Source organism: Trachypithecus francoisi, unplaced genomic scaffold (genome assembly GCF_009764315.1).
Source record: "Trachypithecus francoisi isolate TF-2019V2 unplaced genomic scaffold, Tfra_2.0 Lachesis_group16, whole genome shotgun sequence".
NCBI classification, from domain to species: Eukaryota; Metazoa; Chordata; class Mammalia; order Primates; family Cercopithecidae; genus Trachypithecus; species Trachypithecus francoisi.
The window spans coordinates 75,334,083-75,349,171 of NW_022681461.1; the positions used below are offsets into that span (position 1 = coordinate 75,334,083).

General features: G+C 38.8%; 1 protein-coding gene across 2 annotated transcripts in view; it reads right to left on the minus strand.

Annotated features, from left to right (window-relative positions):
• MUSK (muscle associated receptor tyrosine kinase) overlaps nt 1-15,089 on the minus strand; it is a 132,240-nt gene that overhangs the window by 105,009 nt on the left and 12,142 nt on the right. For both annotated transcript variants that reach the window (XM_033237843.1, XM_033237842.1), the window contains exons 2-3: nt 13,576-13,702; nt 3,008-3,159 (exon numbers count right to left, since the gene is read on the minus strand). In XM_033237843.1, the coding sequence (XP_033093734.1) occupies nt 3,008-3,159; nt 13,576-13,702 (279 nt within the window). The remainder of the gene's footprint in view (nt 1-3,007; nt 3,160-13,575; nt 13,703-15,089) is intronic.

Genomic DNA, 15,089 nt, shown 5'->3' on the forward strand with positions numbered 1-15,089 from the left:
TTTATGAACTCTAGAAATAAGAAGAAAAATCCTAAACTTTTTAAGAGAGACATAAGATTTACCTGTAAAGAAATAAGAAAAAGACTTCTCATTTGCAACAGAGAATTACCTACTAAAACTAAAGAAAGGGGCTTTTAAAACTCTGATTCTGCACACAGCAAAATTATTATCCAACAATGCAAGCAAAATGAAGACTTCCAAACATGCAAAAATTCAGGAAATATTTTACATCTTCACTCTCTGAAAAAAGTACCTAATGATTTCCTCCAGCAAAATAACAAACGATAAGAAATAAACGATGAAAGACAAAAACCCAAAAACTAAAAATAAATATCCCAAGTAGATCTAAATTCCTCTAATTTGTGTGGTGCCAGTATGTATGGTTATAAGAGTGTCAGAGAAGAGAAGATGAAGGTTACATCATTGTAAGATTGACAGTTTGCAAATAGCAGATGTTTACAGGACAGGAGGCCATGAGATTTAAAGATGCTGGTAAGGCAGTGTTTGATGATTCACCACCAGGTAGAAGAAAGAACTAAGTATGAAAGGAAATAAAAGCCCCATTGGGGAGTCAGTGGAAAGGAGAACAGAGAGGAATCAAGGTAAGAGAACTTGATGATGTTGGTGATGCTGAAGTTGTATAGCTAGAGTAGGAGAATGAGAGAGACTGAGACACTGTTGTTATCTCAGAAGGAGACAATGGAAGTTTGTGCCCACAAACTCTACTTGAAGGCAAGTCATGAGTATGGGAAACTGTTTTGCTCATCTGGCAAGGCTGGAACAAAATATGTCCATGATCAGAGAGTGATGTACTGGAGCTAAAGATTTTAAATGCAGACTACTTCCAGAGGGTGACAAAGCCAAGAGTGAATCATCGATTGGGTAGGCTGATAAAGAGTTCACACAAACAGGCTCATGACTATAATCCCAGCACTTTGGGAAACCAAGGTGGGCAGATTACTCGAGGCTAGAAGTTCGAGACTGGCCTGATCAACTTGGCAAAATTCTGACTCTACCAAAAATACAAAAACTAGCTGGGTGTGGTGGTACATGCCTGTAATCCCAGCTACTTGGGAGGCTGAGGCAGGAGAATTGCTTGAACTTAGGAGGCAGAGGTTGCAGTAAGCCATGATCACATCACTGTACTCCAGCCTGAGTGAGACTCCGTCTCAAAAAAAAAAAAAAAAAAAAAAAAAAAAATATATATATATATATATATATATGAGACAAAAAAAAAAAAAACAGTTAACACAAACAACCTAAGTACCCATTAATGATAGACTGGATAAAGAAAATGTGGTACATATACACTGTGGAATACTATGCAGCCATAAAATGGAATGAGATCATGTCCTTTGCAAGGACATGGAAGGAGTTGGAAGCCATCATCCTCAGTAAACTAATGCAGGAACAGAAAATCAAACACTGCATGTTCTCACTTATAAGTGAGAGCTCACGATGGGAACACATGAACACATGGGGGGAAACAGCACACACTGGGGCCCGTCGTGGATATTGGTGTGGGGAGGGAGAGCATCATGAAGAATAGAATGGATGCTAGGCTTAATACCTAGGTGATGGGATGATCTGTGCAATATACCACCATGGCACATGTTTACCTATGTAAAACACCTGCACATTCTGCAGATGTACCCCTGAACTCAAAATGAAAGTTAAAAAAATAAAACCACCATTCCTCATAAACTACTACATATATGTGTGTACATATAGGTTAAAAGTATGGGCCTTAAAATTGAAAAAAAAAAAAAAAACGACAGACAAACATCACTGGATTTGTGGAGGTCAATGAATTGTGAGAATTAAGTGGTTAGTGGTTCTATTTCATGGCTGTTAAAATTTCTTAGGGTGATTACAGGAGTAGAGATAGATAGAAAGATAGTAAGCCTGGAATCAAATTTTGTAATAAATATCAGGAAGTGCCTAGATTATTAGATGACATCAAGAATACAGTTAGAGAAAAGATAGGTCAGAATGGCATAAGCACTCATCAGAGGAAAGATTTTGTATAGGAATACAAAATAGAATGGTTTAAAAGCAACATTGAGGGCTGAGAGATTACCTTGTAGACATGAAGTGGGGAAAACAGAACAGCTTCCATTGAAGCACTCTGAAGAATATCAAATTTGAAATAAGGAAAAAGGGTAGAAGTATCTGCAAAGAGGTTAGAAATAAAAAGGTATAACTTATACCTGATGTAAATGACAAGTTGATGGGTGCTGACAAGTTGATGGGTGCAGCACACCAACATGGCACAAGTATGCATATGTAATAAACCTGCACGTTGTTCACATGTACCCTAGAACTTAAAGTATAATAATAAAGAAAAAAGAAAGAAATAAAAAGGTGTTTGGTTGTGTTTCACAGATGTAGGGTAAAGGATTTAGAGGAAGGTTTCCTGGTGAAAGAATTCAGGGTGGAAGTCAGGAGATACGTGAAGTTAAGAAAATGGGAGAGGACAGAGAATTGAGAGGCTTGCCTTAGGGTAGTGGTTGATGGCAGGTATAAGAGGTGTGGGATTAACTGGCCTCAGGGTTGTGCTTGAACTTCAACTTGTCTCACTGCTGAATCACCAGGCCTGAGAAAATCTCTATTTACTGACTGTTTTAAAGGGTACCAAGTCAGGGTGGGGGCAGTGGCTCAAGCCTGTAATCCTAGCACTTTGGGAGGCCGAGGTAGGCAGATCACCTGAGGTCAGGAGTTCAAGACCAGCCTGTCCAACATAGTAAAACCTCATATCTTCTAAAAATAGAAAAATTACCCAGGTGTGGTGGCATGCACCTGTAGTGCCAGCTACTTGGGAGCCTGAGGCAGGAGAATCACTTGAACCCAGGAGGTCAAGGTTGCAGTAAACCGAGATCATGCCACTGTGCTCCAGCCTGGGCAACAGAGTGAGACTCTGTCTCAAAAAAATATATAAAAAATAAATAAATAAATAAGTGTACCCAGTCAACTTTCAAATCAATAGACGAATCTCTTTCCCACTCACTCATCTTCACTTGCAGGGCTCCACAACTCTCCACAGCTCCTCCCACACCATTGTTGGCCGTGCAGCAGTAAATGCCATCATCACTGTCTTCCACACTCAGGATGGTGAGCAGCTGACCATTCTCCCGGATGCTGTACCGGGTGTCAAAGAGCCTGCAGGTCACAGAGAAAAATGACAGATTAGTGCTTCATCTGTGATTTTTTTGCTATGATTAACTTATCAAACTGATGAATTGTTAATGAGGAAGTAGAATAAAGGTGAGAGGAAACTTGAGTGAGTTCTGATTAATAGAATAACTTTACTTAGTAAAATAAAGCTAACATTATATTCTCATGTTTCTTAAGCTCCAATAGTCAAAAGTAACATAGTCCTTCAAAAACACTTTCAAAGGGTGATGCCTACTGATAAGACAAAATGTAAAGTTTACTTTATTCAGGAAAGCATATAAAACCAAGATATAGGGGTCTTCTCGCAATAATTTCTGGGAAGTAGCAGCTATTAATAGATAAGGAACATGCATACGTATAAATAAAATGAACAGAAAGAGTTAATTATTTATAGAAGTAACTAATGATTAGTTGAATATTCATTCTTTCATTAAACAATTACTTATTACTTACTGAATGCTAACAAGTGCCAGGCACACTTCTAGTTACTTGGGATACATAAGGAAGGAAAACAATTTCAAACAACAAAAATATATGCTCTACATATATTATCTATTTAATTATATGCACACCATTTGTTAAGAAGGGAATTAGGGCAATAGAAAGAAATAGGAAGAGAAGCAGCAATATAAAAGAGAGTTTCTTTTAACAAAATAAGATTTTTTTAATGCCAAATGCGTGTGGTAAGCAGAGTAACACTCCCACAAAGGTTCTTGTTTTAATCACCAAAATCTGTCAATATGTTACCTTATTTTGCAGATGTTAAGAATCTTAAAATGGAGTATTCTGGACTATTCAAGTGGGCCCTGTGTGATAATAAGTATCCTTAAAAGATGGAAGAAGGAGACAGATTGATAAAGGGAGGTACAACAATGGAGGCAGAGGTCAGAGTAGTGCCATTGCTAGCATTATAAGTGGAGCAGGGGGCCAAGGAATGCAGGTGGCCTCTAGGAGCTAGGAAAGGCAAGAAATCAGATTCTTCCCTAGAGCCTCCAGAAGGAACTCAGCCCTGCCAACACTGACTTTAGCCCAGTGAGATTTATTTCATACTTGTGACCTCCAGAACGATAACATAGTATATTTATGTTGTTTTAGGCCACTAAGTTTGTGGTGATTTGTTACAGCAAGAATAAGAAATAAATACAGGTTTTGGTACCTGGAAGTGTGGTGCTGCTGCAATAAATACCTAAACATGTGGATATGGCTTTGAAATGGAGGAATAGTTAGAACTGAAAAAAATTTGAAAAGCGTGCTAGAAAAAGCCTGCATTTCCTCAAAGAGACTGTTAATAGAAATAGGTGTGTTAATGATTCTGCTCCTGAGGAATTGGAAGGAAGAGAGTTGAATGATAGAGAAAATCTAAATCATCTTAAAGAATACCTAAATTGTCATGAACAGACTGTTGGTAGAAATATGTATGTTCAAAGCACTACTGGTGAGGACTTGGGTGGAAATGAGGAGCATGTTACTAGGAAAGGAAGAAAAGGGGATCATTGTTATGCAGGACAGAGAACTTAGCTGAATGGTGTCCTGCAGTTATGTGGAAAACAAAACTTGTGAATGATGAACTCAGATATTTAGCTGAGGAAATTTCTAAGCAATATGTCAAAGCTGTGGCCTCATTTCTTTTTGCTGGCTATAGTAAAATTCAAGAGGAAAAGATAAGTGGGAAAAACTGCTAAGCAAAAAAGGAACCAGGACTTGATGATTTGGGATTATCAGCCTATCCAGATTGCACAAAATACTAGCAAACCAAATTCAACAATACATTAGAAAGATCATCTGTCATGACCAACTGGAATTTATCCCTGGGATACAAGGATAGTTCAACATATGCAAATCAATCAATGTGATACATCATATCAACAGATAAAGGGTAAGAAACATATGGTCATTTCAATATATGCTGAAAAAGCATTTGATAAAAATTCAGCATCCCTTTGTGATAAAAACCCTCAAAAATTAGATGGAAAACGCCTCAGAATAATAAAAGCCATATACGACAGACCCACAGCTAGTATCATACTGAATGGGGAAAAACTGAAAGCCTTTCCTCTAATCTGGAATGCAACAAGGATGTCCACTGTCACCACTGTTATTCAAAACAGTCATGGGAGTCCTACCTAGAGCAATTAGACAAAAGAGAGATATTAAGGGCCATCCAAATTGGATGGGAAGAAATATCTTTTTTACAGATGATATGCTCTTATATTTGGAAAAGCTTAGACTCCACAGAAAACTATTAGAACTGATAAATTCAGCGAAGTTGCAGGATACAAAAATCAACATACAAAAATCAGTAACATTTCTATATGCCAACAATGAACAATATGAAAAATAAATTTTAAAATAATCCTATTTATAATAGCCACACATAAAATTAAATAGGAATTAATCAAAGAAGTAAAAGATCTCTATAATGAAAATTGTAAGATACCAATGAAAGAAATTCATGAGGACACCAAAAAATGTAAAAATATTCCATATTAATAGATTGGAAGAATCAATATTGTTGAAATGTCTATACTACTGAAAGCAGTCTATAGATTCCATGTAATTCCTATCAAAATACCAATGGTATTCTTCACAGAAATAGAAAAAAAAATCCTAAAATTTATGTAGAACCATGAAAGGCCCAGAGTAGCCAAAAGAAAAATGAAAAAAACTAGAGGAATCACATTGCCTTACTTCAAATCATACTACAGAGCTAGAGTAACCAAAACAGCATGGTATTTGCATCAAAAGAGACACATAGACCAATGGGACAAAATAGAGAACCCAGAAATAAATTCATGCACCTACAGTGAACTCATTTTCAACAAAGGTACCAAGAACATACACTGGGAAAAAGTATCTTCAGTAAATGATGTGTGGGAAAGTGGATTTCCATGTACAGAAGAATGAAACTAGACCCCTATCTCTCTCCATATACAAAAATCATATCAAAATGGATTAAAGACATAAATCTAAGACTTCAAACTATGAAACTACTACAAGAAAACATTGGAGAAACTCTCCAGGACATTGGTCTGGGCAAAAATTTCTTGAGCAATACCCACAAGCACAGGCAACCAAAACAAAAATGGACAAATGGGATCACATCAAGTTAAAAGGCCTTCTGCGGGGGCGGAGCAAGATGGCCGAATAGGAACAGCTCCAGTCTCCAACTCCCAGCGCGAGTAACACAGAAGACCGGTGATTTCTGCATTTACAACTGAGGTACTGGGGTCATCTCTCTAGGGAGTGCCGGACAATCGGTGCCGGTCAGCTGCTGCAGCCTGACCAGCGTGAGCTGAAGCAGGGCGAGGCATCGCCTCACCTGGAAGCGCAAGGGGGAAGGAAATCCGTTTTCCTAGCCAGGGGAACTGAGACACATAACACCTGGAAAATCGCGTAACTCCCACCCCAATACTGCGCTTTAAGGAAACAGGCACACCAGGAGAATATATCCCACACCTGGCCGGGAGGGTCCCACGCCCACGGAGCCTCCCTCACTGCTAACACAGCCGTCTGCAGCGATCTATACGCAAGGCAGCAGCGAGGCTGGGGAGGGGCGCCCGCCATTGCTGAGGCTTAAGTAGGTAAACAAAGCCCCTGGGAAGCTCGAACTGGGTGGAGCTCACAGCAGCTCAAGGAAACCTGCCTGTCTCTGTAGACTCCACCTCTGGGGACAGCCCACAGCTGAGGTCCAATAGGGAAAGCAGCGGGGGTGGTGCAGAGGCAAACGACTCTGTCTGACAGCTTTGGGAGAGCCCTGGATCTCCCAACGCGGAGGTTGAGATCCGAGAACGGACAGACTGCCTGCTCAGGTGGGTCCCTGACCCCTGAGTAGCCTAGCTGGGAGACATCCCCCACTAGGGGCAGTCTGACACCCCACACCTCACAGGGTGGAGTCATCCCTGAGAGGAAACTTCCAAAGGAAGAATCAGACAGGTACACTCGCTGCTCAGCAATATTCTATCTTTGGCAACCTCTGCTGCTGATACCCAGGCAAACAGGGTCTGGAGTGGACCTCAAGCAATCTCCAACAGACCAACAGACAGTCCTTCTGACTGTCAGACGGAAAACTATCAAACAGGAAGGACACCTATACCAAAACCCCATCAGTACGTCACCATCATCAAAGACCAGAGACAGATAAAACCACAAAGATGGGGAAAAAGCAGGGCAGAAAAGCTGGAAATTCAAAAAATAAGAGCGCATCTCCCCCTGCAAAGGAGCGCAGCCCATCGCCAGCAACGGATCAAAGCTGGTCAGAGAATGACTTTGACGAGATGAGAGAAGAAGGCTTCAGTCCATCAAACTTCTCAGAGCTAAAGGAGGAATTATGTACCCAGCGCAAAGAAACTAAAAATCTTGAAAAAAAAGTGGAAGAATTGACAGCTAGACTAATTAATGCAGAGAAGATCATAAACGAAATGACAGAGATGAAAACCATGACACGAGAAATACGTGACAAATGCACAAGCGTCAGTAACCGACTCGATCAACTGGAAGAAAGAGTATCAGCGATTGAGGATCAAATGAATGAAATGAAGCGAGAAGAGAACCAAAAGAAAAAAGAAGAAAAAGAAATGAACAAAGCCTGCAAGAAGTATGGGATTATGTAAAAAGACCAAATCTACGTCTGATTGGGGTGCCTGAAAGTGAGGGGGAAAATGGAACCAAGTTGGAAAACACTCTTCAGGATATCATCCAGGAGAACTTCCCCAACCTAGTAGGGCAGGGCAACATTCAAATTCAGGAAATACAGAGAACGCCACAAAGATACTCCTCCAGAAGAGCAACTCCAAGACACATAATTGCCAGATTCACCAAAGTTGAAATGAAGGAAAAATCTTAAGGGCAGCCAGAGAGAAAGGTCGGGTTACCCACAAAGGGAAGCCCATCAGACTAACAGCAGATCTCTCGGCAGAAACTCTACAAGCCAGAAGGGAGTGGGGGCCATATTCAACGTTCTTAAAGAAAAGAATTTTCAACCCAGAATTTCATATCCAGCCAAACTAAGTTTCATAAGTGAAGGAGAAAGAAAATCCTTTACAGATAAGCAAATGCTTAGAGATTTTGTCACCACCAGGCCTGCCTTACAAGAGACCCTGAAGGAAGCCCTAAACATGGAAAGGAACAACCGGTACAAGCCATTGCAAAAACATGCCAAAATGTAAAGACCATCGAGGCTAGGAAGAAACTGCATCAACTAATGAGCAAAATAACCAGTTAATATCATAATGACAGGATCAAGTTCACACATAACAATATTAACCTTAAATGTAAATGGACTAAATGCTCCAATGAAAAGACACAGACTGGCAAACTGGATAAAGAGTCAAGACCCATCAGTCTGCTGTATTCAGGAGACACATCTCACATGCAGAGACATACATAGGCTCAAAATAAAGGGATGGAGAAAGATCTACCAAGCAAATGGAGAACAAAAAAAAGCAGGGGTTGCAATCCTAGTCTCTGATAAAACAGACTTTAAACCATCAAAGATCAAAAGAGACAAAGAAGGCCATTACATAATGGTAAAGGGATCAATTCAACAGGAAGAGCTAACTATCCTAAATATATATGCACCCAATACAGGAGCACCCAGATTCATAAAGCAAGTCCTTAGAGACCTACAAAGAGACTTAGACTCCCATACAATAATAATGGGAGATTTCAACACTCCACTGTCAACATTAGACAGATCAACGAGACAGAAAGTTAACAAGGATATCCAGGAATTGAACTCATCTCTGCACCAAGCGGACCTAATAGACATCTATAGAACTCTCCACCCCAAATCAACAGAATATACATTCTTCTCAGCACCACATCGCACTTATTCCAAAATTGACCACATAATTGGAAGTAAAGCACTCCTCAGCAAATGTACAAGAACAGAAATTATAACAAACTGTCTCTCAGACCACAGTGCAATCAAACTAGAACTCAGGACTAAGAAACTCAATCAAAACCGCTCAACTACATGGAAACTGAATAACCTGCTCCTGAATGACTACTGGGTACATAACAAATGAAAGCAGAAATAAAGATGTTCTTTGAAACCAATGAGAACAAAGATACAACATACCAGAATCTCTGGGACACATTTAAAGCAGTGTGTAGAGGGAAATTTATAGCACTAAATGCCCACAAGAGAAAGCAGGAAAGATCTAAAATTGACACTTAACATCACAATTAAAAGAACTAGAGAGGCAAGAGCAAACACATTCAAAAGCTAGCAGAAGGCAAGAAATAACTAAGATCAGAGCAGAACTGAAGGAGATAGAGTCACAAAAAACCTCCAAAAAATCAATGAATCCAGGAGTTGGTTTTTTGAAAAGATCAACAAAATTGACAGACCGCTAGCAAGACTAATAAAGAAGAAAAGAGAGAGGAATCAAATAGACGCAATAAAAATGATAAAGGGGATATCACCACCGACCCTACAGAAATACAAACAACCATCAGAGAATACTATAAATGCCTCTACGCAAATCGACTAGAAAATCTAGAAGAAATGGATAATTTCCTGGACACTTACACTCTCCCAAGACTGAACCAGGAAGAAGTTGAATCCCTGAATAGACCAATAACAGGCTCTGAAATTGAGGCAACAATTAATAGCCTACCCACGAAAAAAAGTCCAGGACCAGATGGATTCACAGCTGAATTCTACCAGAGGTACAAGGAGGAGCTGGTACCATTCCTTCTGAAACTATTCCAATCAATAGAAAAAGAGGGAATCCTCCCTAACTCTTTTTATGAGGCCAACATCATCCTGATACCAAAGCCTGGCAGAGACACAACAAAAAAAGAGAATTTTAGACCAATATCCCTGATGAACATCGATGCAAAAATTCTCAATAAAATACTGGCAAACCGGATTCAGCAGCACATCAAAAAGCTTATCCACCATGATCAAGTGGGCTTCATCCCTGGGATGCAAGGCTGGTTCAACATTCGCAAATCAATAAACGTAATCCAGCATATAAACAGAACCAAAGACAAGAACCACATGATTATCTCAATAGATGCAGAAAAGGCTTTTGACAAAATTCAACAACCCTTTATGCTAAAAACGCTCAATAAATTCGGTATTGATGGAACGTACCTCAAAATAATAAGAGCTATTTACGACAAACCCACAGCTAATATCATACTGAATGGGCAAAAACTGGAAAATTCCCTTTGAAAACTGGCACAAGACAGGGATGCCCTCTCTCACCACTCCTATTCAACATAGTGTTGGAAGTTCTGGCTAGGGCAATCAGGCAAGAGAAAGAAATCAAGGGTATCCAGTTAGGAAAAGAAGAAGTCAAATTGTCCCTGTTTGCAGATGACATGATTGTATATTTAGAAAACCCCATCGTCTCAGCCCAAAATCTCCTTAAGCTGATAAGCAACTTCAGCCAAGTCTCAGGATACAAAATTAATGTGCAAAAATCACAAGCATTCTTATACACCAGTAACAGACAAGCAGAGAGCCAAATCAGGAATCAACTTCCATTCACAATTGCTTCAAAGAGAATAAAATACCTAGGAATCCAGCTTACAAGGGATGTAAAGGACCTCTTCAAGGAGAACTACAAACCACTGCTCAGTGAAATCAAAGAGGACACAAACAAATGGAAGAACATACCATGCTCATGGATAGGAAGAATCAATATCGTGAAAATGGCCATACTGCCCAAGGTTATTTATAGATTCAATGCCATCCCCATCAAGCTACCAATGAGTTTCTTCACAGAATTGGAAAAAACTGCTTTAAAGTTCATATGGAACCAAAAAAGAGCCCGCATTGCCAAGACAATCCTAGGTCAAAAGGACAAAGCTGGAGGCGTCACGCTACCTGACTTCAAACTATACTACAAGGCTACAGTAACCAAAACAGCATGGTACTGGTACCACAACAGAGAATAGACCAGTGGAACAGAACAGAGTCCTCAGAAATAATACCACACATCTACAGCCATCTGATCTTTGACAAACCTGACAAAAACAAGAAATGGGGAAAGGATTCCCTATTTAATAAATGGTGCTGGGAAAATTGGCTAGCCACAAGTAGAAAGCTGAAACTGGATCCTTTCCTTACCCCTTATACGAAAATTAATTCAAGATGGATTAGAGACTTAAATGTTAGACCTAATACCATAAAAACCCTAGAAGAAAATCTAGGTAGTACCATTCAGGACATAGGCATGGGCAAGGACTTCATGTCTAAAACACCAAAAGCAACGGCAGCAAAAGCCAAAATTGACAAATGGGATCTCATTAAACTAAAGAGCTTTTGCACAGCAAAAGAAACTACCATCAGAGTGAACAGGCAACCTACAGAATGGGAGAAAATTTTTGCAACCTACTCATCTGACAAAGGGCTAATATCCAGAATCTACAAAGAACTCAAACAAATATACAAGAAAAAAGCAAACAACCCCATCAAAAAGTGGGGAAAGGATATGAACAGACATTTCTCAAAAGAAGACATCCATACAGCCAACAGACACATGAAAAAATGCTCGTCATCACTCGCCATCAGAGAAATGCAAATCAAAACCACAATGAGATACCATCTCACACCAGTTAGAATGGCAATCATTAAGAAGTCAGGAAACAATAGATGTTGGAGAGGATGTGGAGAAATAGGAACACTTTTACACTGTTGGTGGGATTGTAAACTAGTTCAACCATTATGGAAAACAGTATGGCGATTCCTCAAGGATCTAGAACTAGATGTACCATATGACCCAGCCATCCCACTACTGGGTATATACCCAAAGGATTATAAATTACTCTACTACAAAGACACATGCACACGTATGTTTATTGCGGCACTATTCACAATAGCAAAGACTTGGAATCAACCCAAATGTCCATCTGTGACAGACTGGATTAAGAAAATGTGGCACATATACACCATGGAATACTATGCAGCCATCAAAAAGGATGAGTTTGCGTCCTTTGTAGGGACATGGATGCAGCTGGAAACCATCATTCTTAGCAAACTATCACAAGAAGAGAAAACCAAACACCGCATGTTCTCACTCATAGGTGGGAACTGAACAATGAGATCACTTGGACTCGGGAAGGGGAACATCACACACTGGGGCCTATCATGGGGAGGGGGGAGGAGGGAGGGATTGCTTTGGGGAGTTATACATGATATAAACGTTATGCACATGTACCCTAGAACTTAAAGTATAATAAAAAATAAAAAATAAAAAATAAAAAAAAAAAAAAAAAAAAAAAAAGGCCTTCTGCACAGCAAAGGATACAATAAACAAAGTGAAGACACAACAAATAGAATGGGAGAAAATATTTGTAAACTACCCATCTGACAAAGGATTAGTAACCAGAATACATATGAAGTTCAAACAACTTTACAGTAAAAATCATTAATCCAATCAAACATAGGCAAAAGATTTGAACAATTTCTCAAAAGAAGACATGCAAATGGCAAACAGGCATATCAAAAAGTGCTCAACATCATTGATCATCAGAGAAATGCAAATAAAAACTACAATGAGATATCATCTCACCTCAGTGAAAATGGCTTATATCCAAAAGACAGGCAATAACAAATGCTGGCAAGGATGTGTAGATAAGGGAACCCTTGTATACTGTTGATGTGGGAATGTAAATTAGTACAGCCACTAAGGAGAATAGTTTGAAGTTTCCTCAAAAAACTAAAAATTGAGCTACCATATGATCCAGCAATCCCACTGCTGGATGCATAAGCAAAAGAAAGGAAATCAGTATATCAACGAGATATCTGCACTCCTATGTTTGTTGCAGCACTGTTTATAGTAACTAAGATTTGGAAGCAACTTATGTGTTCATTAATAAATGAAAGGATAAAGAAAATGTGGTACAAGAGACACAATGGAGTACTATTCAGCCATAAAAAGAATGAGATCCAGTCATTTGCAAAGACATGAATGGAACTGGAGATCATTATGTTAACTGAAATTAGTCAGGCACAAGAGATAAACATTGCATGTTCTCACTTATTTGTGGGATCTAAACATCAAAACGATTGAACTCATGGACATGGAGAGTAAAAGGATGGTTACCAGAGGCTGGAAAGGGTAGTACAGGGATCAGGGGGACTAGGGGATGTTTAGTGGCTACAAAAAAGTAGAAAGAATGAAAAAGTCCTACCATTTGATAAGACAACAGAGTGGCTATAGTCAATAATAACTTAGTTATACATTTTAAAATAACTTAAAGTGTGTAATTGGATTGTTTGTAATTCAAATGATAAATGCTTGAGGGGATGGATACCCCATTCTCCATGAGGTACTTATTTTACATTGCATGCCTGTATCAAAATGTCTTATCTACTTCATAAATATGTATATACCTACTATATACCCACAACAATTTTAAAAAATTAAAATGTGGAATACTTACTTAATGAGAATTTTATTTCTGGTCCAGGAAATCTCAGGCTGGGGGTAGGATTCCACTGCACACATGAAAGTAGCCACTTCTTCAACTAAGGCATCCACTGTTTCAAGAGGAGTGGTGATGACAGGAGCTGAAAGGAAAGGAGAAATCAAAAGAGAACATTCTAGAATTTTGTTTACTTCCTTAAGCAGTCAGAAGCCATTACATACCTGAATGAGAATTCTGTTTCCCCAGAGTAGAAATTTGCCAAAAGAAAGGAAGAGCTTATGTAAAGAATGTTGTTTCTACTTCCAAACTAGGCATTTGAAAATTAAAAGAGAAGACTCTCAGGAGAGCAGGGCTTAGACTCTATGATATATGAGGAGAGGCAGATCCAAGTTTTATGGGGCCCAAGTTTATGCAACTTGAGAGTACTTTTTAAAGAAAAAATATAAAATTATGAATACAAAATTTCTGTGGCCACCCCAGTATTATCAGCATAAAGAAAAGTGACTCTGAAGGGAAGTCAAGGTGGAAAAGGATAATAATTTTAAAAATTGTTGTTTAAGAACAATTTCCCCCTGATTTTATAAAAATAGACACTCATATAAGCACATTACTAAAGCCCAGCGAGGGTTTTAAAAAGGGCTCCTGCAAATGACAGAATCTGAAACTTAAGCTTCATCAGATTTGTAGAGAATTCACTGTGGCATACAACTAGAAAATGAAGAGGCACCACTTTGTGAATTGTACATTTTAAAGGGTAAAGCACAAGGTATGTTAATTATATCTCAATAAAGCTGTTTTTTTCTATTTTATTTTTGTAAGACAACGGGAGAAAAGGCTAGAGACATGGTCCCTTCTTTTTTCTCACTCCTCTGTGAAATGAGAGCTACCTGCATTTATACAGTAAATCATATGGTCGCTTCAGTTAAAGGGCAAGGTATATATCAAAGTCAAATAAGTAGTGTGATTGACGTTTAGAGGTGAAATAGTCAGTGATAGACTTATAAAGCATCTAGAACAGACTGGCACATTGTTTGGCCATAAAAGATACATCCACTTTCTGAATAAACCTTATTATTAGTATTATTTTTATTTTTATTTTTGTAAAGTCAAAGGCAAGCTCATCTGCTGAGAGTGAGAAAAAATGGTGAGTGGGAGTGTTTTACTTGCCCCATATCTCCCTGGCTAATGTTATTTTGTCTTTTAGGATTTGGTTTAAGCATCCATCTCCTTCCACTTCCCTGACATGCTAGGCAGACCCGAATGCCCTTTTCCTTAACCTTATGTTATCCTGTAAATGTCAATCTTATAATGTCAGTTGTCACACAGATACTATTAAAATAATCTGTTTACGTCTTTGTCCCACACTCAATTATTAAAACCTTGAGTGTTAGTTCAGGGATCATGTTTTAGGCATCTTTTAATTCCCAGGGTGAGCACCATGACTAATATACTGTTTAAATGAACAAAACTGTATTTATAAGGCTTCTACAAAGGGAGTAAATACAAAAGTTGAAAGATAGTAGTTGAAA